At 39.3% G+C, this 23,896-nt stretch overlaps 2 protein-coding genes across 4 annotated transcripts; one reads left to right on the top strand and one right to left on the bottom strand.

Moving 5' to 3' along the window:
• The first annotated feature begins 2 nt into the window (after positions 1 to 2).
• Positions 3 to 13,882, top strand: LOC140953945 (sulfite oxidase-like). 2 transcript variants are annotated; one of them, XM_073403327.1, is made up of 7 exons: positions 3 to 73; positions 2,937 to 3,030; positions 4,980 to 5,130; positions 7,617 to 7,949; positions 8,711 to 8,932; positions 10,163 to 10,329; positions 12,495 to 13,882. In XM_073403327.1, the coding sequence occupies exons 2-7, from the start codon at positions 2,960 to 2,962 to the stop codon at positions 13,225 to 13,227; spliced, it is 1,677 nt and encodes a 558-aa protein (XP_073259428.1). In that variant the 5' UTR covers positions 3 to 73; positions 2,937 to 2,959; the 3' UTR covers positions 13,228 to 13,882. The 2 variants fall into 2 exon arrangements, with proteins under 2 accessions (XP_073259428.1, XP_073259429.1); XM_073403328.1 differs by lacking the exon at positions 3 to 73 and adding an exon at positions 141 to 263.
• Positions 13,883 to 15,165: 1,283 nt separating this feature from the next.
• On the bottom strand, positions 15,166 to 22,737 carry LOC140921256 (uncharacterized). 2 transcript variants are annotated; one of them, XM_073371243.1, is made up of 3 exons: positions 22,648 to 22,737; positions 22,463 to 22,566; positions 15,166 to 15,578 (listed from the first exon to the last, which is right to left on the bottom strand). In XM_073371243.1, the coding sequence occupies exons 2-3, from the start codon at positions 22,560 to 22,562 to the stop codon at positions 15,217 to 15,219; spliced, it is 462 nt and encodes a 153-aa protein (XP_073227344.1). In that variant the 5' UTR covers positions 22,563 to 22,566; positions 22,648 to 22,737; the 3' UTR covers positions 15,166 to 15,216. The 2 variants fall into 2 exon arrangements, with proteins under 2 accessions (XP_073227344.1, XP_073227343.1); XM_073371242.1 differs by lacking the exon at positions 15,166 to 15,578 and adding an exon at positions 19,111 to 19,895 and having other exon boundaries at positions 22,648 to 22,715.
• Positions 22,738 to 23,896: the final 1,159 nt, after the last annotated feature.

Consider the following 23,896-nt stretch of genomic DNA (forward strand, 5'->3'; position numbering starts at 1 on the left):
TGCGTGACTGTCGTTGTGTTATTCCGCCGTAGTTTCAACGAGGGAGAAGAACTTATTCTTTGGCTGATTCGCGGTAGGTTTGAGAAAGCTTTTGTCCTAGTCTATAAAAAATTATGTAAACGTTTTGTAATTTTAATTGAATTTTGTCCGTTGAGTTTTATAATAGGCTTACGAGCACCACATTTTAAGCTTTTTGAAAAGTAAACCTTCGGCCACCACTTCGATGTTCTGATACTCCGCCTGAATGGAAATGATTGGAAAAGGTAAAGAAAAAAAATCTGCAGAAACCAAACTTATTTTACAGACTTATTCTGTAAAATAAATGCTCTATCGCTAAAGAAAAACACCACAGACTATACAGACAAAACGGGTAATTAAAGGAGTCCCATTTGTTTCCCTGTAGGTTGTCCGCCATTTTGTATGCTAAGTGTCTAGAAGGGTGATACAGTTAAACTGGGGGTTAACCCCGGTGTAAAAACCTGTGAAGTTTTTCTTTGTTTTCTAGCTATTATTTTCCTTGGGTCTATTGTTTTGACTTCTCAGTGGCTTTTTTGTGTTCATTGTTTTACGTCATTCGTGAGTTTCACAAGTTTTTACACCAAGGATGGGCCTGAACTGGACCCTCTATTTATTATAGAGAGGGGTCAGAACTTCACTGTAAGGGTGACAACTAGTGTCATGCTTTTTTTTACGGATCAGACAATCTCAGTGGCTGACAACGAATAATGAATGATAGTCAACTCAAGGGAAATCTGTATCCAGATACAGATAAATATATGCATGTGCACTACTGTAACTTACAGCCGTGCTCGGCCACCTGTGACCACTGATTTACACTACTGAGCATGAATACATGAATGTTTCTTTTTACCATCCTTTGTTTGGATGAAGATCACAATAAGTTTGAAACACTGAAATAATGGAAAAAATAATTTCACCACAGACTTTTTTTTAATGTTGAAGCTTATTGATAAGTACAATACAATATACAATATTAACAATATTAACAAAGAATGACACTGCAAAACTAAAATAAAAGGAACAGACAAGACACAACTGGTATACAGGATGTTGTGATTATTAATTACAAAAATTAATAGTTATATAGATAAATAAAAAACAAACAAAAAAAACAAATAACAGAAATAACTAAACAAGTCAAGCTTGTTTGATGCTAAGAAACAAATCATACAGTTTGTTTTCAGGTGTACACTTGCTTTAAAATAATAATAATAATAATAATAATAATAATTTTTTTTTAGCAGTTGAAAGAAACTTTTGAATTTTAGAGGTTGACAGTTTTTTTTATTGAAATGAAATGTTTTTTTAATTCGAAAAAATTTTTCTTAGTTTTAATTAACTTTTTTTTAAGCTAAATTGAGTTCTTTTTAAATCGACAGAAATTGTAAATAGTGTTTTTGAATGAATAGTTTTTTCTTTTTTTTAAGCGAAGTAATTGTAAATAGGATTTTAACAGTTTTTTAATAAAATTGTCTATTATTTAAAAAAAAAAAAAAAAAAAAAAATTAATAATAATAATATAATACCATAAGTGTATGACTGCAATGGGGGTGTATATTCTGTGCATTTTGTCCCTCAACAGAATGCTTAGAAGTAAAATATTTTTTGAGTGAGGCCTCTTACTGCTGTAATTAAAGATAAAGGTTTTCACTAATCAATAACATCATCAGGGATAAGAATAATTTATTTGCCCGGACGATCATACTCAGCCTACTTATGAAATGACTCATGGGTTCAAACCTTTCAGAGTTTTTTATATGCTGTAGTTTATATACTGTAGTTAATTTTTTATTTTTCTTTGTTTCAACTTTATTAGCACACATTACCATACCCAAAAACAAAAGAAAAACATAAAAAACTTGAGTTAAAAAATTAACTTCAACATATATTTATTGATGTGATGTGAAATGTGTGAAAAGTGTAAGAATTGGGCAAAGTATAAAATACAAATTAACGGATTACAAATTAATACAAATTAATCAAAGGGACTCTTTGTTCTGTGACACTAACTCTTGGAGATAGAACTTGGAGATAGGACTTCCACCATTTCTATTTGGTCATCCTCAATTACCACATGAAGGTCTAGCTATTTGCAAGGCAAAGGCAGTACCTCCTTCTTCAGTAATTTTAAGAACCCAAGTATTGGCCCAGTCTCAGGAATCTAACTTGATACGACATCCAGCTTGGCAGAGGCCCTCTTTAACTGGGCTGGGTTGTTCAAAGCAGGGTTAAGATATCCCAGGGTTAGTGTGAAATTTTAATTCAGATATAAAAGTGTTAAAAGCAAATTCAGTTGTATTCTTTTTGCCTACAATTTGATAAGTGGATGCTCTAAAAAGAATACAGAAAATTATTCGGGAAAATGCTTCTGAACAAAAGAAAAAGAAACCTAGGTTAAAATTTAACCCTGGGTTAGCGCTAACCGGCCTTTGAACAACTGGGCCCTGGTTTTTTTTCTGTTAACCCTTTAAGCCCTAAGAGTGATCAGCATCAAATTTCTCCTTGTAATATCGATGCTTTGTAAAACAGAGTGGTCATGAGAATTATGGACATGATCACACAAGATGAATTTGCTTGATATTTTATCAACTTCTCCCCACTACTTCTGTAGGAAATGAATAGTGGCAACAAATGAGAATTCAATTTTGACCTCAGGGTTTAAAGGGTTAATGGTCAACAATCTATTATCTCCTTCATAAAAATTAAGAACCTAATTAAGAAGCTAGGTAGCCTAAATTGGCAATAAGTACCCCAAAATACAAGAACCTATGGAAAAGTAGGTTCTTATTAGCAGGAGTTTACTATACCCTACATGTATAGATACATGTAGGTTGAATTCTGGTTTATCTGTGCGACGTTATTCTGTTACGCAAGATAGTTGGATACATGTGTAAATTTCTTTTATCACCCCATAGTTACTTGAAGGTTGTCTGTTACTATGGCATCACTGGTGCGCATGTCAACCTCATGTCAACGTGTTGGACAACTCATGCTCCTCAGGGTGCCCAGGTAAAAGTTTGATCTTTAGTGGATCTGTTTCAGTACAACTTTTTAGTTTAAAGACTATTTAGAGAGCCCTTGAGCTGAGGTAAAGGCAAAGTAAAGGAACACACAAGCCAAAGGCCCAAACGGCAGTATCTTATCCTGGTTTTCTTAGCATGAATAGGCCCTTTGCATTAATTGATCACGTGATCAACTTTCAGTAAACATGAAAACAGTTCCCTTTTAAGGGCTCAAAGTTCCTGTTATGACTTAAAAGGAGATTTGAGCCCTGTAATGCTTAAGGAAATATTTCATGACAGTTTGAAAATTTTGAAGTTTACAAGATTTGTATGGAAAACCATTCAAACATGACTGGGAGGCAAAAGTTCTTTTTGTCAGACAAATCCTTCTAATTTTTGGCAGCCATTGCAATCGCTATTATCAGGGCTTCTGATAGATTGCGGAAAAAAGTCAAATTTCGTGGAATTTTTAGGGACAAAATCGCGGAAAAATTGGCCGATTTTGCGAGAATTTTCTGGGCAAACTTGGCCGGAAAGCAATCGCTAAAAAAACGGTAGATTTTGTGGTTATTTTCAGGGCAAATTTCGCTAGAAATCGATCGGTTTTGCGCTGATCAGACCAGCATTTTTAATGTTTTTCTAACAGAGGTCATCATTTGCTCTTTCAACAACAATACGCTCCAGAAATGAACCAATGGCAAAGCCTTTAACATCATGGCTAGTGCCCAGTTTTTTGCAACACAATCTACGCCTGGTAGTTTCGGAAAGTTTTTTTGCATGTTTCAGTGACGAAGTTTTGACATAAATTTGCGTGTTTACGGCAAGTAAATATCCCCAGTAGCTGAGACAAGTTTCAAAATTGCTGTACAGACATGTACTGTATTCGATAAGATTTCTACTGAATTTTGCGGTATTTTGCGTGTTTTTGTGAATTTCGCGGATTTACCTGAATTTCGCAGCTCCGCGACGGCGCGAAATATCAGAACTCCTGTATTATTGAGATATCCTGCTTTAAATTTACAGGTTACTTTAATAATTTTATTATGCTTTTTCATTTCCTGCTAACAAAATTTTTCAAAAGTGAGCTATTTTCGTGTTTACCAAAAGTTGATCACGTGATCAACTAATGCAAAAGGCCAATAATTGTCCCAGGAGTATTGCTACTCCCCCCTGGACAAGATGCAAGTTCAACACAGGGTTACCCCCAAGCAGTATCTGTATATCACCAGTACTAATTTATACACTTGGGTGAAGATTCAATAGGGGTTTCTTGGTGTTAATTAGGACTGAAGCTGTTAAGATGCAAATCAGATTACCTGTGTAACAATCAAGTCCACATTTAATGTTGAAAGTCAGGATTCTTACCTTATAATCTATTAATCACATATTGTAACACCCTAGTTTTTGCTCTCCTTTAGAGATGTACTTGATGATCTACAATCCTGGACAAAACTGTTGAGAAAATTGTATACTTGCAGAGCATTTTTCTAAACATTGTAGCTGTACCGGCTCTTCCTTCTCCCCCTTCCCTTGAAAGCAATTAATGTTGTTGTGTATTCAAAAGAAACCCTGATCCGTGGGCGTTTGTAGGAAGGAACATTGAACTGGGCGAAGGGGATTTCTTTCCGCAAACCCATTGTTTTAGAAATAGTTTTGTTACGTAGGAAAGGGGACATGATGGGCAAAACTTCTCAAGTAGTTTTGTCTGGGATTGTAGCTCCTTAGACTTAGCAATAAGTTTTGGAAATCACTTGAAAAAATTGGGGACTGCCAAAATAGTAACTGTAAATCTGTTATACGGATCATAATTGTGTAGAAAGGGAAGATGTATGTACAGTTATTATTCTGAAATTGTAGGTTTATATTAAAGGCATCCAAAGTGTACGACTCTATCATGTTAGAACTTTCCAATCCTGGATTAGTGACAGTTGAGTTGCTGATTTAATAAATTTTTAGATGTTCAGTGAGAATGAACTTGAGAAAACCCATAAGGAATATGAGTAGCACGCATACCACATCAGCTGCTCCAGGATCTGCAAACTATTCAGGCATTGGAGCATTGATAGGAACTTTAACAGGACTGGCCCTTGCTGTCAACAAGCATAAGGTACCTACTTATCTCTTATAACCCTAGTGTCAGAGAATAGTAAGAAAATGATACGTGAACATATCATGACTTTGGGGCTAACATGTGGGAGTATAATTAAATACTATGCCATAAATCTCTTGATAAATGTTTAGGCTTTGAATAATTAGTCAACCTCTAAAGTTGGTATACACATGATTGTATGAAATAACCTTTTTCTAATATATTATTTTTGCCAACGCCTATCAATCTGTCACCATAAGACCACTTGTCCCTCCCATGATTTCTTTGCTTCTTTGGATAAATTAAGGCAGTGAATTAGGCAAGGGGTTATAGATAGAAGTAACCGTGGCAGGATTAGCTCAGTCAGTAGAGTGCTTGACTGCAGACCGGGAGGTCGCAGGTTCAATTCCCGGGGTTGCACCAATACTCAGGCTCTTAAAATAACTGAGAAATGAAGGTACTCACTTTGCACTTCAAGCAGCTAGACCTTTGCGTGGCTCAGATTACCACATAAAATGGTGGTCCTGTCTCCAGTTGGAGTTGGTATTTTCGTGCTAAATACCGGATTGACACTCAAATAAAGTGCATTTTTTTATCTGGTTTTAATGGTATACCCTAAGGGACTGGTCAAAAAGTATAGATGGGGTTGGGCCGGAGCAGAGAGGGGGTGGGTCATGAGGTTTCGAGCCTTGTGCAAGGGGTGGGTCGTGCAATTTTCAGCTACCCTTAGGGGGTGGGTCACCCTATTTTTCACTAACTACTAACAAGACAGTTGACTACACTTGTTATATAAAACACAGCCAACTGGAATTATGCTAAAATACTCAAAAACCTGTTGTACGAGAAAATACAAAGGTTGACAGGCCGCACATCTATACGGGCGTGGAACCCTCTGTGAACCGTTTTTCTTCTTTTTTGTAAGGAAATGATTGGTGGTTCTTTAAAAATTTATTGAAGTTATAGTTGGTTTGGTATAAGATTCCATTTTTTCATTCAAGCTTCCTTTATAGTAGACACTGAGGGCTGGTATTGTGTCACGAATGGCAATATTTCTTTTTCCTCCTTGTTGTTTTGTTTTAGGAGTTTAGACTCCCTTTTGTGAATTTTATTTCTGATAGTAGGTTTTCTATCAAAGATAGGGGGCACCCAACGAGAATATACTTCAAAAGCAATTTAAACAGTAGATATGGGCATATTTTTATCCCCTAAAATTTTCCATCTGTTCGGATCTCCTAGCTGAAAGTCTAGTGATACAAAAATTATAGGGATCAAAAAATAGGCAATTATACCGTTTTTTTAGATGTTCGAAAATCCTAGGAGGGGCAGACAAACAAGAAGTTTTACAACAAATGTTCCGAAAATTCTAGATCTCAAATCGTCTTTCGAACAGATATTTTCCGAAAATTGACGTTGGGTGCCCCTGAAAGATTGTGGGTAGCCTCCGTCCATCAAGCGTTTTTTTTTTAATTTGAATTATTTTCCTCAAAGGTTGTTTCTGAGGAGTTTTTTCGTAGGATTCTTAAGGCTTCTTCTTTGACAAATTCTTTTTTTAACATTTGGAGGGTGACACGAGGTGAAATGTGTGTGCAAGAACCTTTCCGTTTGTTTAAAATGTGTCTTTGGATCAAGGATAGATTTTTCCTTGAATCTTGTGCCTTTGTATACAACCGTGTCTAAAAACGCAGTCTCAGGGTCAAATGTTTCGGCCGTGAATTCATTAGTTGGGTGATGTAAGCTTGCTTGTTCAATGAAGGCTTCGATGTCTGGTTTACTCGTGTCCCATAGGGAACGATATCGTGTATGTGGCATTTCCAAGCTGTTGTTCTAAAGACAGTTTTGCTTAGAGTTGTTGTTTCAATATATGTCATGAAAACATTGGCAAAGGAATCAAAACTGCTGTCTTTGTGCCCATTGCAGTTCCATGGTTTTGTAGTTAGTGCTTTCCTCTGAAGTGGAAGAAATTTTCTTTGAGGATTAATCTAATCATTTCTGGCAAGTAATGTGTAGGAATGGGTTGTCTTTGTTGAAATTTTCATATGCTTTGGGACAGAAAATTTCAATATACCCTAGTTTTGCTGTATATTTGTGTCAAGACTCATATTTAAACGTCCATTGAAACAAGAAATGTTCGGTTTTTCACATTCGTCTTTTCAGTGAAAGGTATGATTTCTGTGATTTTGATATTGGTTGTAGCAGGACAAATTTTGTCAAGCACAGAACAAGGTTTTATTGGATTATTAAGAGGAAACCGAACCTCCATGTTTTAACTAGGGGGTGGGTCATGCAATTTCCAACCTTGCTTTAGGGGTGGGTCAGTCATTTTTGTGCCGAAGGGAGGGGGTGGGTCATGTGTTTTTTATCAACCACATTTCCAACTGCTCCGGCCCACCCCCCCCCCCCCCCCATACTTTTTGACGAGTCCCTAAGTGTGTTTAAACAATATGTTCTCATACATGTCTCATGATGAGTTTAAAATCCTCCATTTACTTCTTTTTTCTGTGAAGCATCTACAGAAGAAAGCACAAGCCAAAGAAGCAAGCAGTACGGAATCTAAAAGTGATGGTGCTTTATATAGCAAGGAAGAAGTTGCAAGGCACAACTCTTATGAAAAAGGCATCTGGGTAACATACAAAGGCCAAGTGTATGACATCACAGAGTTTATCGCCAGCCATCCAGGGGGGCCAAGCAAGATCATTTTGGCGGCTGGTGGTGCATTGGAGCCTTTCTGGGCTCTGTATGCTGTACACAATAACCAGCATGTTCTAGACTTGTTGGATGATTACAGGATTGGCTCATTAGCGAAAGATGGGAGCTCCAGTGACACGTCTGATATCAAGGTGAGGTTTTAATAGCCTGGGTGCAAGCTCTCCATTTATGGCAAGCAAAGCGAACCACGAGAGAACTCGCTAGAGAGCAGCTAAGAGGCGATTGGCGTCTCCTTTCGCGTGCCGCTCATGCCCCGGGGGTGGACGGGGGGGGAGGGGGGGGTGGTGGTGGCTTGATTTAAGCAGGGATTTTTTGGGTATTGAAAATAATCTGAAGATTTGTCGTAGTGCTTGCTTATCCCGGCCGCGTTGTTCTGCGAATAAAGTACAGCCAAATAAAGAACAACATGTAATATCACTTTTAAATGCGTTCTGGAAATTTTCAAGGTTCGGAAATTCGGCGTGGGATTTTTGTGGGGAAAATGTTTCGTCCAGGGAGATTTTTGGGCTTTGTTGGAAGTTCTCTTCTGCTACTATATCGCTTGTGTCTACTCACCACTTCCGTGAACGACCTGGACCGTCTCGGTCAGGAAAAATCGAGCAAAATCCTGATTCCGTGGTAAGAGTTGAAAAATCGATTTGTTTCATTTTTTTGTCTATAAATAGCTTTTAGGTAGAAAAGAACCGTGGTGAAAATTGTTTCCGCCAAAAGCCTTTATTTGCGAGAAAAATTAGAATATCGGTTTTCGAGGTCGGAGTCGGAGTCGGAGTCGGAGAGAGGATGATGACTATTTCTCAGGTGATGATAATGATTAACATTGAAGTTCTATGTGATTAATCAATATCAATAAGTAACTGAAATTCGATTATATTATATGATGTATTTTTAACAGGATCCATATGTTAATGATCCCTCTCGTCATCCAGCCTTGAAGATCAACACAAAGAAGCCTTTCAACGCAGAGCCACCAATGCAGCTTTTAGCCGACAACTTTGTTACTCCTAATGACATCTTCTTCATTCGAAATCATCTTCCTGTTCCAGACATTGATGCGAACACATACGAGTTGGAGATCACTGGTGAAGGAGTCAAAACAATCAAGCTCTCTCTTGAGGTAGGTGAAGCCCAAGGGGGGAGGTACTGCCATATATGGGCTATATAGGTATGTGCCGCTATGAAGGGCATGGTTTTCAAGCAGTTTACTCTAGGATAGGGTATATAAATCAGAACGTTTGGGTCTAGAATAGGGTTTTTTTGGCTAGACTACTGTGCTAGTGACCTCAGTAGTTTCTGGAAAACAGCTACTCTAGGATAGGGGAGATTTGGGGAGTTTCCTCTAGTATAGGGTAGCAAAATTTAGCTGAACCAGCTCTGGTATAGGTTAAGGGTTCCAGGGTCCCAGCGGCACATCCCCACCCAGACATTCTTAAAGTACCCCCCCCCCCCCCCCGGGAGGTGAAGTCCCCTTGTTCAAAAGGGGTTTGAGCTGAGGTGAACCCCTGGACGCAACCTATTCGAAAAGAATAAAAAAATCCTCGGCAATTTCAATGTGGCTCAGAATTACTTAAAGCTACGTTACGGCGGGGCAGTAAAAACGTGCAACCTGTTTTGCAACATTGCTACAAAACGAGTTGAAAAGTAATGTTGCGTGTTTTATCAGTCGCGTTCAAACTTGTCTTGCAGCAAATAAGGTAGTTGCAAGTCGCGTGAATACTGTCTTCTAGTTGGATTAAATTACGCGTACCTGCGCAACATGAGTACAGATTTTGTTGCAAAAAGTAGAAATACTCACTCCTTTCTGCAATAATTTTTCGCAACCTACTGCAACCTGATTTGTTGCAAGACTGGTTTGGTTCGTGGGTGGTAAAACGCGCATCATCGCTTTTCGTTGCAGGTTTTTGTTGCACGTTTTACCGTACCTTAACTCCTTTGCAAATCGGGTGATATGACCTTACTCGGCAACGGCGAAAACAAAACCAAAAATAAACTCCCACGAAACGAAAAAAAAAACTTGGAAAAATGATAACGCGACAGCGAGCAACAAGGTTAAAACAGGTCTTTTGACTTCATCTGCGCTTGCCTACTGCCTCCAGTACGAGCACGCTTAAGTTGTGAGACGCTTGGGTAAAAGAAAAAAAAAACATTTATAAATGGACTAATTTACGTTACTTTAGTCGTTGAAATTGACTTGAGCCGACAAAACCTCGCCACGTTCTTCTCACCGGTTCGCGTTCCGCAGATTTTCCACGAACCAGCAGGCTCTTTCTTTACTTAAAACAATATCTAAATCCAGTATATCAGACAATTCCTTGCAAGGAAACATACTTTTTTATTGATATTTCAGGAGCTCAAAGGCAAGTTTCCAAAACACACAGTGATGTCAACTATTCAGTGCGCAGGAAGCAGACGCAGTGAAATGAATGAAATTAAGAAAGTCAAAGGACTGGACTGGGGGGCAGCTGCTATAAGCACTGCTGAGTGGTCTGGAGCGCGTTTGATAGATGTACTCAGGTATTGTGTTTACTGTATTCACCTTTATACACCATACACATAATCCTTGATTAGCACAGTCGGCTAGTGCGCGGCTCCCGTGCGGGAGGCCCCGAGTTTGATTCCAAACTCACTTTGGTCTTTCAATGAGTATTTTAAACTTACAACTCCTGTTCATCCCTATACAGCGCGCCAATCATGTGCTGGGAATCTTTATGAAGCCTCTGTCAATACCACCCAATATGGCTCCAGGTTCCTAAGTTCACTGGTTCACGCCTAATTCCCCCCCCCCCCCAACAAATATAACTAATTTACAATCTCTTAAGCTATTTTGTAAAGAAAAAAAAAATCTCTATTCTTAATTGTTATTCTAGTTAACAATATATCTGCCTTTAATAGCAGTATAGGGTGTGTAAATACCTTTCCTAGATTAAAGTAATATTCTTTGATTTTATGTGTAATTGTATTTTTGGGGGTCATCCACTAAATTAGCTTTATTATACTTGGATGATCCCCACTCGCTTCCTATTTAGATGCTACATTTTTGTCCTTACTAGTATAATCGTATTCTTATGCTGTCTTCGTTAATTCAATCTGTGTCATGTATAAAACCGAGCTGAGCGGAAAAAAACCTTCTTGTCTGAAATCGTTGTTTGCTTTCCATGAAGCTTTAAGTAGCTTTAAATCCCCGAAAAGGAGCACTGATGGAGGGGGGGAGGCGGGGGGGGGGGGGGGGGGTAAAATGAGCGCACCGTGGTGCCATGTTTGTCAGTCTAATGAGTGCTGTTACGAGTTACCGACGTGAAATAAGGACCTTTGCCAAATTTAGTTAATAGTTATCTTTTGCCTTCATGGCGTCAATATTATGTTTCAAGGTGAAAATTCTTTTGTATTCTGTGTGCAGGTCCAATCAAGGCAACGAGGGCTAATCATGATCATTTTAATGAATATTTTACCAAAATTAACCCAAGGGTGTGGCTGAATGCATCAGATGCTGCATAGAAAGAGCGTCCCCAGTATGGTCCTTCAATTTCGTCCTCACGACCCAAATTTGAGCTCAATCTCATAATCCCATTCGTTAGGTCGGTCCCCCAGTGTCCCAGTTTTTACGAGTTCATTACAGAAGTTGACAGAAATTTCTGTTTTAAAACTATAGGTATATCTGTGGTCTACAATTGACTTATTTCCCTATCAGAATCTAAACCCACCGGAATATAGAATGTCTACCTCTTCCTGCAATAATTTCATAATCTCTTACCAAATTTTTTAATATCTCGCTTATATTATGAACTTTCCCTTTTGATTGGAAAATTGCCATAGTTGTCCGTTCTCGCTAATAAAAAAAGTTCCCGAAATATATGTATTGGACAACGAGAGTACTTATACCATATATTTGGGAAAACCGGAATTTCCGGTTAGAAATTAAAATGGTAAGCACCCTAACTATAGTCCAATTTCTATTATAATTCTTCCCGGTATAAGTAAGGTATATGAAATTAATTGTAATTGTAATTGTCATTTGTTTACCCACGGAGCACTTAGGAATTCATAAGAACTCGTTGAAACAAATCCGTGCGTTCCAGATCAAATTGGAATTTGAAAGTGTTCGTTTTTAAGGAGAGGGGAAAACTGGAGTACCCTGAGAAAAACCTCTCGGAGCGAGGGAAAGAACCAACAACAAACTCAACCCACATATGAAAGAATCTTAGGAATTCTGTGAAAACCAGCTTTAAAATAGAACTGAAATCCACGTGCGATCTCTTTGATCGCATCGTCCAGAAGTTTCTTTCATTTCATCAGTCAAATCCTTGACCCGTCGTGGAAATCACGCTGTCGATCGCTTTATAGTGAGTAGTACTAAATTGCGGATTTCCCTGTCTTGTCGTTTTCCCTCCACGATCTGCAAAATAAGTTCTCGCTAAAACATATCAGCGTCGGAGAAAACACGTTTCTAATTACCATTGATTGTATGACAGAAACTCTAAAGCTGAAAAAAACAATCAACTACTGGTTTATTTCGAATGACACAACAGTAATTGTACGGCATATTTTACTTTTAAATGTTGATTCTCCTGTATTCTGATTACATATGTCTTACATCCAATATTAAAGTGCGCCATTTACGTTCGTGGTAGTCTCTTAGAAGGGGGAAGAATTTTAGAAACTTAATTTTTGTCGATCATTAGATACGCTGGCCTCGACGGAAAAGGTATTGAACACATACAGTTTGAGGGTGCTGACCACGACATCACGGGCTCAACATACGGTGCCTCAATCCCAGTCTACACCGCGCTAGCCGCTGACCGAGATGTTCTTGTCGCCTACGAAATGAACGGGGATCCCATTCCGCGGGATCACGGGTTCCCTGTCAGACTTGTTGCTCCAGGAATAGTGGGTGCTCGTAACGTGAAATGGCTGAAGAAAATTGTCCCAAGTAAAGAAGAATGCACCGGCCATTGGCAGAAAAATGATTACAAAGGATTTTCGCCCTGCGTTGATTGGGATACTGTTGATTTCACCACGGCTCCTGCTATTCAAGATCTTCCAGTAACATCGGCAATCTGTGAACCAGCCGAGGGTGCTGTCATCTCCGCAGATGATGAAGAAATATCACTCAAGGGCTACGCGTGGAGCGGAGGTGGGCGGGGCATCGTGCGAGTTGACGTCTCCCTCGACGGCGGCAAATCTTGGCATGTAGCAAACCTCATAGGCGATAATAAGATTTACCGCGCGTGGGCCTGGAAACTATGGCAAGCAACTTTACCATTGCCGGAAGGAAAGGACTCGCTTGAGATTTGTGTCAAAGCCATCGATTCATCGTATAATTCACAGCCTGACAGTGTAGCTCCTATTTGGAACTTGCGTGGTGTACTGTCAAATGCTTGGCACCGCGTTAATGTTAAAGTGAAACGTGATTAGAAAATGTTACACGTGTAGTTCGTAAAGAAGTGTGAACTCCGTGACCTCAATACATAGAGAGCGTTTTCGCATTACGTCATAGAGGCCATTTTGGTGTTCCAAGCCAGTCTTGTGGGAGTTTTAAACTCTTTTATTGTGTAATTAGCAAAGATACTGGTCACGTGAGTGAAAACGCTCTATAAATGTTTGAAGTTAATTTTACTTACGTGCAGGCAAATGAAGTTAAGTGAACACAAAATAAAAATATACAATAGTTTTTGAACTCAGTCTAAACACCACTAGGGTTATAAAAAAGAAAGAACAAAAGTCACCCGTACTTCGACGTTAAAAAAAACTTCACTGTTGAAAGGTCTTCCGTTAAAATTATGAGGAAAACTAGAAGGTATTTTGTTACCTTTAAGCATCCAGCAATTATCAAAAAGATAAAAAAAGTAAGAAATGAAAAAACCTATAGAGGGAGCTAGGTTTTGACCTGACAATGATAATTTCGTAAGTATATCAGTAGAAATACTAACTTTGTTTTTTACCCTGGCATTATTTATAGCACTAAGGTTAGTGTGGCAGAGAGAATGAGTGGAAGAAATAACTTAAACGAAAATGATTGGTTGTAAAAGTTTCTTACTAAGTTTTTATTTAATAAAAGCTTTGTTTCTGATGAAGCTGTGGTATTGTGTCCCAGGTTGAGAGACTCAAGCAAGGAGATATGGTTTTGTCTTCTGGCCGGTACTCTGGGTGCCAAAGGCTTTTTGCCTAAACTATTAGCTCACAGTTGTAAGCACATTTTACTTCACCATAGGTTTTTGCGAGAACGGACCTCTGGGGCCAGGGTAGTCTTCTGTCCCCAGTTGTTCAAACGTTATATAGCGCTATCCAGCGGTAAGTATAATGAAAACTGATTGCGTTATCCACTGGATAGAGATAAATCCACCTTTTGAACAGCTGAGGGCTGGAGCCCATTTTTTGAAATCCCGGAAATTACTGAGCCCAGAGAGGTCGGTTTTCCAGAATCTATGGAACTACGATCTTAGGCTCGATTTCCGCCGTCTCCCGGGTCCGGGGATGAGTGTGGGCTCATTTTCCCGAACAGAGGCTGGTAATCGAGCCTACTACGATCTGTACTTTTTTTCTTGGGGACGAATTCGACAACTGGTAATCGGTTTCATGGATTTTGACTCTCCCAAAATGTTAAAAAAACAAAAACAAAAAACAAACAAAAACAGACAAGCAAACAACATCATCAACAACAACAAAAACGCCCTCCCTAAAATAATATATTTAAGGACCAGTTATTGAACACAGACACCGATTTCGTTTACTATTTTATTTTAAATATCATTTCTACCGTTTGAAAAATTGTACTGTGCGTTTTGTACTTTTTTGGTATCTGGAATGATCTTTTCCTTGTTGAATAGAATGTAACAACTTGACGTCATAGAAGAAAGCTATGCATTTCAGTTCTGCTGCCGCTACCGACAAATATTTTATGTTAGCGGATGTAATATATATTTGCACCGTCTAATAATTAATTGGTTCTTTAAAAAATTAACTTTGTTTGGTTTAGTATGCGTTTTGTATCCTCTCCTGATTAAGTTCATTTTCTGAGCCTTAAAATACAAAATGTGGATCTTCCGGTAAAAAAGGAATCTCCTCTTAACCCTTTAAGCCCTAAGAGTGACCAGCATCAAATTTATCCTTGTAATATCAATGCTTTGTAAAACAGAGTGGTCATGAGAATTACGGACATGATCACACAAGATCAATTTGCTTGATATTTTATCAACTTCTCCCCACTACTTCTGTGGGAAATAAATGGGGGCAACAAATGAGAATAATTTTGATCTTAGGGTTTAAAGGGTTAAATGTGCAAACCGAGAGGTACTGTTTAGAAATGGCAATTGAATAACAAAGAGTTTTTCTGCTGCTCAGTCCTTTAGTCCTTTTATACTTATATTTTTCCTGTTGTCAGGCTTTCTATCTCTCTTGCTACTCTTACAATTTCGGGATTGATTGCCTTCGTTTTCCCAAATGTTGCCCGACACTTCCTGCCCCTCCGGCGGGTCCCATAGCACCCATATCCCCTGGAGGTCCTTGTCCCCCTGCTGGCCCTGGTGGTCCCATAGGCCCTGGTCTACCAGGAGGTCCAGCGGGTGATCCTGGATATCCTGGTATTCCGGGTGGTCCTGGAAGTCCTGGGGGCCCCGGGGGGCCTTTGGGACCGTCTGGTCCTCGTGGTCCCGGCATTCCCATTGGTCCGTCAGGTCCGGGGGGACCCGGTGGTGTTTGAGGTGGTGGGGGTGGAGGAGGTGGTGCAGGTGGATATGGATAAGGATACCAGCTATCCTTCTTAGCACCTAGTAATTAAATGACAGCCATAGTTAGAAACAACAGGCAGGGTTTGTACTGAGTCTTGAATTCTTGAAAAAGTCTTGAAATTTGCCCAGCAATTTTCCAGACCCGGAAAAGTCTGTAAAATAGAGATAAGTATAGGTAATAGCATGATTTTAAGTGATATTTGGCATAAATGCCACTAGTGATATTTCGAAATTGTTATACGTAATTTTGAAATATCATGAGTGGTATTTATTCCAAATATCACGTACAAATCATGCTATTATTTGTTTATACTAATACCCCCAATGGTTTTGTAATTTCCATATGTAGGTATTTCAAACTAAGCTGAAATACCGCTGCTCTAAGCCAATCAAATTACAGAAACTTCTCATGTAGTAGTATAAAGTCTGGAAAAATGGTAAAAAGTCTTAAGCTTTTTTTTTGAAAGCTACAACAAGTTCTTTAGAAGTTTTTTGTTTTGTTTTAGGCGAATCTTATTCAATCTTGGCGGTAGGTTTGCAGTGCATTATGAAAAACGCTTTTCCTGCCTTGTTATGGTCTATTGATCACCTATTTGATAATTTTGGGTCTGGGAAAAAATATTGTTTTGGAAAAAAGTCTGGAAAAACTCTTGAATTTTGGATCCAAAAATCTGTACGAACCCTGAATGGGTTACGGAGGCAACGCCATGCAGTGTCCGTATTAAGCGGGCTTTCACAGAAAACGTTACGGACACAATTGATTTTTTAGACTTACTGAAAAGTCCTTTATTATTATTTTTTTTCTGGTTAGCGCGAAATTCACCGCTCGAAAATTCTACCGGTGACGTCATGACAATTGACCAATGGGAAAGGGAGTGAGATTTCACGCCGCTCCCGATACAGCACATGTCAATCATTTTTTTCCCGCCTGAATTGATAATATGATTGAAATCCGTTCAGGCCAAAAAAGTCGACCTCAAGACTTCGTCGCTCGCTCGGTCGTTGCGCGATCTCATGCAAGCGCATTGAAACTCGCTTCGCTCACTTTTAAGAACTCATGAGAGGTGGACTCGTAGCAAGTCTAATAATTTTTTGATAAAGGCTAAAACAGACAACGGTAGGACCAACGACTGCAGCATAAAGCCAAAGAAGTCAAACTTGTGTAGTAGGAGGTAAAAAGCTTTAGTACAAGGGTCAAACTCGGGAAGAAAGACTGACTTCAAACATGTCACGTTTTTTAGCTACTATTTTTAAGTAATAAAATCGTATTGACTTATAGAAATCTGTTATTATTTTAACTGAGTACAATGTCTACAATTTGCACCTGATTGTTCCAAGGAAAATAGCAGAGAGTGCTCGGGTTACCAGTGTCCGTAAAACGGGGTTGAAGTTATATGAAAGTTTGTGACTCGGGACACAGAAAAGTGTCCGTTGTCCATAATAAACCGTGTCCGTTTTAAGAATTTTAGAGAAAATATGTGGGCTTTCCATTAAGACAAACGAAACTGTCCGTTAATTAAGCGGGCTTTCGTAAAGCTGGGTTCCACTGTATAATGCTTGCGAGCAGATGCTGAGCAGCAATCATAGCCTGCGAGCATGTTCTCTTGTGCAAAAAGAAAAATTTTGGCGGCAGCGAGCCACCATCCCGCGAGGGGAATTACAGAGGAAAAGATCTTTTCCTCGGCCAATTCCCCTCGCAGGATGGCGGTTCTGCCGCCCCGAACTCGAACAAATGAGCCTGCTCGTAGGCTAGAGAAAGTCAAACCATAACTTTCATACACATTATGCCAACTAGCGATCCTTTAAATGGGTCACTGAGAATTAATGGTTGTGGGCAAAAGGCCTACAAGTATACTAGGGAGTCCTACATTCACGAGGTCTTTGTGATTTGGATCTTTATTGGCTAGTTTACAGTAATACGAAAATAACCGAAAACTGTTTGCACGAGGAGCAATGTGCGAAACTTAGCGCAATTCAAACGACGCAATAAGAGTGTTATGATCTGAAATTAACTTATGATGACTCCGCTCTGGACATATTTGCTGTAAATCATCCTAAAAAAGTAAATCCAGATTGTAACGCCTGAATAGGGACAGGACACCCAAGGAACCACAGGACACCCAAATATTAATGTGCTTCTCGCCTGGGGGCTCGAAGCAATAAGGTAACTATCATGTAATCAGCTAGAGTGAAGACAATGTAATTATTGATCCAGTCAGGGTACACTTCACAACGCACGCAATAAGTATTAGGGAGTCAGAGAACTGAACCATGGCCTCCTTTTTCAATCACGTATCTGGGATTCGCAGAAAGCAATACAACCGACCTTTTTCTCTGCGTGCCTGGAACGTTTTCCAACAGTGCGCACTCTCCTTGGTTACTTCGAGGTCACATGACATTTAACAATAAAACTGTTTCCCGCCAAAAGTCTCTGTGCTGGCAACGTTGCCAAATCTATGACCCCAGTCAGAGGGTAACAGTGCCCTGTTACCCGCTAATGTTGACCACACGCTGAGATTTACTTTTGTTAATTGTAACGCTGTAAAAATATTCTATGGGACATATGACAAATCTCTTAACTATGACTGGTTCCCATGTAACCAGTTCATTTTGTTTTCCAAGAATCTCAATGTTTTCCGACGCGAAAACGAGACTCGAGCCGTGGATAGAGGTACCGGCTAATTCGTAGGAAACTTAATCCTCTCCGGTTGGTGCATCCGAAACCAAATCAGTTGTATCTTAGCTTAGAATGTTAGTCTATTATATACTGTACTCGCAAAATCTGTTTAGTGACTAGCAATGGTTTTTTTCGGAACAGAAGGCTACTAAACCAAGTCCTCTTTTTCTCTTTCTATATCTTTCTTGATATAAGGGTGGTATTGCCACTTCCAACCATATTATTTTAAGGGGTGCCTTCTTACTCCCAAGCTAAAATCGGTTGAATAAGGAGGCCCAGAACATTTAATATTACGGACAAGGCTATTATAAATCTATGTTAAGCACTTCCCAGAAGCCACAGGTAAAACTTCGTTGTCTTTACTGGTAACAAGGACGTAGACAATTTATCTTGCCTTAACAGCCTCTTTTTTTTTCAATCATGTCTATACCTTCTGCTCAGCCAATTGGCCAATGGCCGTCCCATGAATCAAACTAAGAAGCCCTTTTATATATCGCCCAATATTAGGTAATCCGGATTCTGGAATCTAGGGAATTTTTGCTCGTGGAATCCGAAATCCTGGGCTTTAGAATCCGGAATTTAGTTCAGGGAATCAGATATGCCTCTAACGATTGAAATCCAAGTTCCACTGGCAGAAAATCAGGAATCAGTACCGGGAATCTGGAATCTTGAATTCAAGACTGTCTTGGATTACCTTACATGGCGCGACAAAAATCGAGACTAGTCAAAATTCTATTGGTCGGTAGCTATCTTTGAAGATTTACTGAGTAAATTCCGTCGCTCTGCGTCTTGGTATTATCATCGACTGCAAGATGTAACCCTGACAAGAACATTAAAAAAATGTGTGTAATCTATGCCCAAACCCCTGGTTGGAGAGAGGAGATGGAAAAGCAATCAGACAGTGTGTCTTTATTTAACTTTTTCTTACAACATTAAATCGGAATCAGTTCTTATCACGTGCGAGAAGATCTGCCGTAGCTTTCTCTCATCATTTCTATCGTGCTTTCTTCGATTATTTTTTTTCAAAAACTCTGAACTACATGAAAGGAATATAAGACAGCTAGACGATCAAAAAGGAATTTAAATCTAAACATGTGTTCTTCGTCATTTGTTTCAAAATTATCTTCATTTCTGCATTTTAATATTTTTCAATTATTGTTTTTTTGAAACGGAAATACAAAATGGCGTTATTTTCGTACAAAAAAGACTCGTAGTACAAGCTCGACACTAAAAAATAGCTGAAAGTTGGCAAGAGATGAATGTCCTCTTGTTTAATTTGTCTTTCATTGATGCTTGGTCTTTTGTTCTTCACGCTGGTCTTGTAATTGCTCCATATTTCGTTAATTCTCTCTTTTGCGAGTGCACTCCGGTACCACCGGCTCCACCGGGGGCTCCCATCTGTCCCATATCTCCGGGTGGACCTTGGCCTCCTGGTGGTCCGGGTGGTCCTGGTGGCCCATCTCGTCCGGGGGGTCCGGCAGGATTTCCTGGATATCCTGGAATGCCGGGTAGTCCAGGAGGTCCTGGAGGCCCCGGGGGACCTTTTGGTCCGTCCGGTCCTCGAGGTCCTTGTGGTCCCATTAGTCCATCTAATCCGGGGGGACCGGGTGGTGGTGGCGGTGGTGGGGGAGGTGGTGGCGGTGCAGGTGGGTAATAATACCAACTATCCTTTTTTGCACCTTATGAAATAACAGGCGCGGTATACCAGATTAGGAAAACGACAGATGCACAAGTAATGCGCATGTGTAGATTCGTGCCCATTCTTTTATGTTATATTCATTTTTTTCCCTTTAGATCCTAAAGGAGCTGTGTTACGAAATTTATCAAAGTTCAAACAGAGGTCAAGGTCATACGAAAATCACTCAAAGCAAAATAAACGAAGCTAAACTAGACAGCCGTGTAACAGCTCCTTTAAGTCCTTTGGGAGGATGCCACAACGTTTGGAGATGAAACTATTAAATTTATTTCTTCAATGAAAGTCTTAACCTCTTTCTCCACTACCTCAAAGCTTCTACTTACGCCTTTGGTACAGAGGGTCTCTCTTTGGTAACCGAATTTAACCGAAGTTTGGTTTGAGCCATGAACCATCAAAGCTTATATCGGATGCACGAACGATCCGAGAATTTTCAAGGACAAAGTCTTGTATTCAGTCTCTCAAAAGGTTCTGTTGTTAATACGTTTGCGGGCGTACGTTCTTAGGAGACTTTGTTATGAGAGTCATTTTCAGTTTCAGATGCAAAATGGGCACGAATCTGGCAAAAACTGAAGCCTACTTTTGACTGAGTAATTGTTAGATTCTGGTTACATTTGGTCATAATTAACTTGCAAACTTTGTTGTTTCAGAGCTGTTACGCTTTGCTTAGTTACATCTGGGGTTAAAAGCAGCTCCACTTTTAAAAACACAGTCATGCTTCATTAGAGTTGTTTAGTAGTTAAGATACATTATTTGAAATTAACTAGCAGATTTTTTGAAATACCATTACAAATTTGTTAGAAACAGTATATTATTTAGGAGTATACGAGTTTTGAAATTACAATAAGCATTAAAAGGAACAAGACATTTTGAAAACTGTTACTCTCTGTCTTTAAAAGTTAGTTACAGTAATGGGTAAATAATAACATTTTTCAATGTAAAAGCATTAGTTATGCTTTAGAAGTTTAATTTTACAATGTTTCAAACAACTTTTTTTGGTGAAGAATTGTATTCAGTTAAAGTTTCCTAGAAAAATGTTACAAATATTGTTTCAAGCGTTGAGAACTTCTGATCATTACATTTGCATGTAAATAGAGCGTGCATAAGCTAGCATCAGAATTTGAAGCATACAGTTTCATACACTTGTGGTTAATAATCGGAGAATAAATGACAGAGAAATTAGTAATTATAAATGGCTCTCTTCATTGAAAAATATACAACAGTACAATAAAAGACTTAGTTGATAAGTTGTTACTGTATGTCAGGAATATAAGCGTAAATAAGAGTAGCGATAGTCAAGAGATAGGTATGGCGAAGTTCAAAAAAAGGACTATTTTCGAAGATGCATGAAATTTTTCGAAGCTTGTTATCATGTAGAACAAATCGTGCTGTTGAAAATGCTCTCTCTTTATCCAGAGAGCCGCTGAGTGCGTACCCCTTTATCCTGCCCTGGCACGAGTCATTTTTTAGTGCTTGCATTGCAAACTTACACATAGACTGGCTATAGCCCTGCGGGATCTCAAGCCTGGTCGACACGTATTCGGTTATTTTTTTAGGACACACATATTTCAGTTTTTTCTCCGTTTTCAAAAGTGTGCATACGCGAAAACGCAATGTCGCCATCGTATTCGCGCGAAATCCTTCCTTTTCCCCTCCGTCCACACGAAAACGCTGACAATCCGGCGTTATGTTTCCAAAAATCTCTACTATAGGGGCCGTTTTCAGAAATCTACTTTTTTGGTACTCGAAATCACCGTTTACGTGTGGACAGAAGACTACAACGGAGAAAAAAAATCTTCCTTTTCAAAAATATCCGCTAGCCGTTTTAATCAAGTTACAGAAACATGCGAATCGGCCAAATTCGTCCACCGCGAGCTCTACAAATTCTGAGCGTTGACGAAACAAAAAAAGACATCAAATATAGTCGTACTACTGTTGCTTTTAGGAAAAACAAAACGGCACCAAAGCTTTTGACCGGCGCTGTTATTGAATATGCAAGAAACGTGTGCAAACCACCGGCTTAAAAGACTTATTTTGTTCTTTCAATCTTTGTCATGGCCAGAGCTCTTTTTTCCGTGTAATCTGAACGTAAAATCTCGGTTGGTTTATTTTTTTCATCTTTTAAAATCTAAAAACGGTTATCGGTTATTTTTTATACTGCATATCATGAACAGAGATCAGAAAGTCAAAAGTGTAAAATAATAGAAAGGTTTTGTTTTATTAGCTCGCACAGAAGGAAAAGTTAATAGGAGTCAATGACGACTTTGATAGATTTGATGTTAGATTTAAGTGAATACTGCATTTACAAAAGCATTCAATTACTATTTAAAATCACCTCGATTCCATAGGGTAAAATGTTTGGAAAGAATCGCAATTTTAAGAGTAAGGAAAAGCGGTGAAAACTAGTGTTAGGTTTTTGAAGAAAGCGCGTTAGTAGACAACACGAACGTTGTTAGCTCGATTTTAACCCCTAAATTTGTTAGGGTTCAAGTATTTAAACAAACGTTTGCGAAAATGGTAACGATAAGGGAAAAACAACACAACCCAACATACCTTGTTGATGCTGATTTTCCGCTGGGGTTTCTAATGGCCAAGATCCAGCGATTACAAACAGCAAGGAGAGAGCGACACTCAGAGCTATTCTAGGATCCATGACTCTGTCAACGAAAAGAATGCAAGTCTACTTATTTCTACACGCAAGGAGCAAGCGATAATACGAGCTTTTGAAAGTTACGTACCAGCCTTTGTAAGCCGCCTGAATACTCCCTGATCACAAAGAAAAGATACGATACTTTTATATTCTGTACCCGTGAATTATTGATACTCGCAGCCGAGGCTAAATTTTAATGACCTTTCGTTCTTTTGTCGTGAAAGGACTTGGGAGACTTCCGGGTGTTAGACAAATTTCTGGTGGGACATTTTATAAAGATAATAACGATAAAAGTTACAGACAAACCAACCTTTTCTGAGAGCGCGCCGGTTATAACACAGACAAAATTGACCCTTCGTTTTTTCAAGGGTTATCCATGTGCAGTAACCAAGTCAAAAAGGCAATGAACCATTCCTCTGATCTTTCATAAAAACTCAAAACAACATTTATCCATTGTGACGGATCAGTGAACGGGTACCGCCATACATCAGGGTGGTACATGCATGGTTGCACAGGGTGTGCAGACAAATAATCAAACCAAGATCTCTTAGAACAAGATTTACAGCGATGGGGAGTTCCTTTCCCGGTGTGAACTCAATCTTAAGGTGGATTTCCACGATGGCGTAATTTTTACGTGGTTACGCACATTAAAATAGAGGCAATGTTAGGATAGATTTCCACTGTCGCGTAATTTTTACGTGGGTAAATAAAATAGAGCGATGTATGGAAGGTTTTGTAGGAGCACCATCTAGAAAAAAAACGCCTTTTATTTACCTCTCTTAACCAAAATAATACCCCTTTCATCTTCTTACGCTATCATAGCTGCATAAGCCACCTCACATTATCAGTACTAGCGATGTGTTACATTACGGCAGGAGAAACAATACGAAGGGATATACATTTTCAACCAAAAGATCGATTTAAAACGGTAAACAGAGACCGCAAGACGTCGTGGGAAAGCTGCATCCTTCCTACAAACCTGCGCGCAGCCGGCGTCGGTTTGGAGCAATGAGGGTGCCTGGGTGCGAAACAGATTAGACTGCAAAACAGACGCCAATTTCGTCTGTCTCACTGGTGTTTGTATAGACTGTGAGCAGTCTCCTATTTTCTTCAGTCACTGGGGTAGCACATGTGAGCGGTGAAGCCGCGAGCTGCGAGAAACGAGGACGTAAGCCGGAAGGGGGAAGAAAAATATCGTCTCGTGCCAGTCCCTTTTTTTGGCCAAAAGCGTTTTTTTCCCCTAGGAGATCACTGACTAAGATCTCCACGGCCGGACTGCAAGCAGTCTAGTGTTTATATTTAGTGGGTTCGCCAGTAAATGTCTTTGCAAGGCCCAT

This window comes from Porites lutea, chromosome 12 (assembly GCF_958299795.1).
Source record: "Porites lutea chromosome 12, jaPorLute2.1, whole genome shotgun sequence".
In the NCBI taxonomy this organism is placed as follows: Eukaryota; Metazoa; Cnidaria; class Anthozoa; order Scleractinia; family Poritidae; genus Porites; species Porites lutea.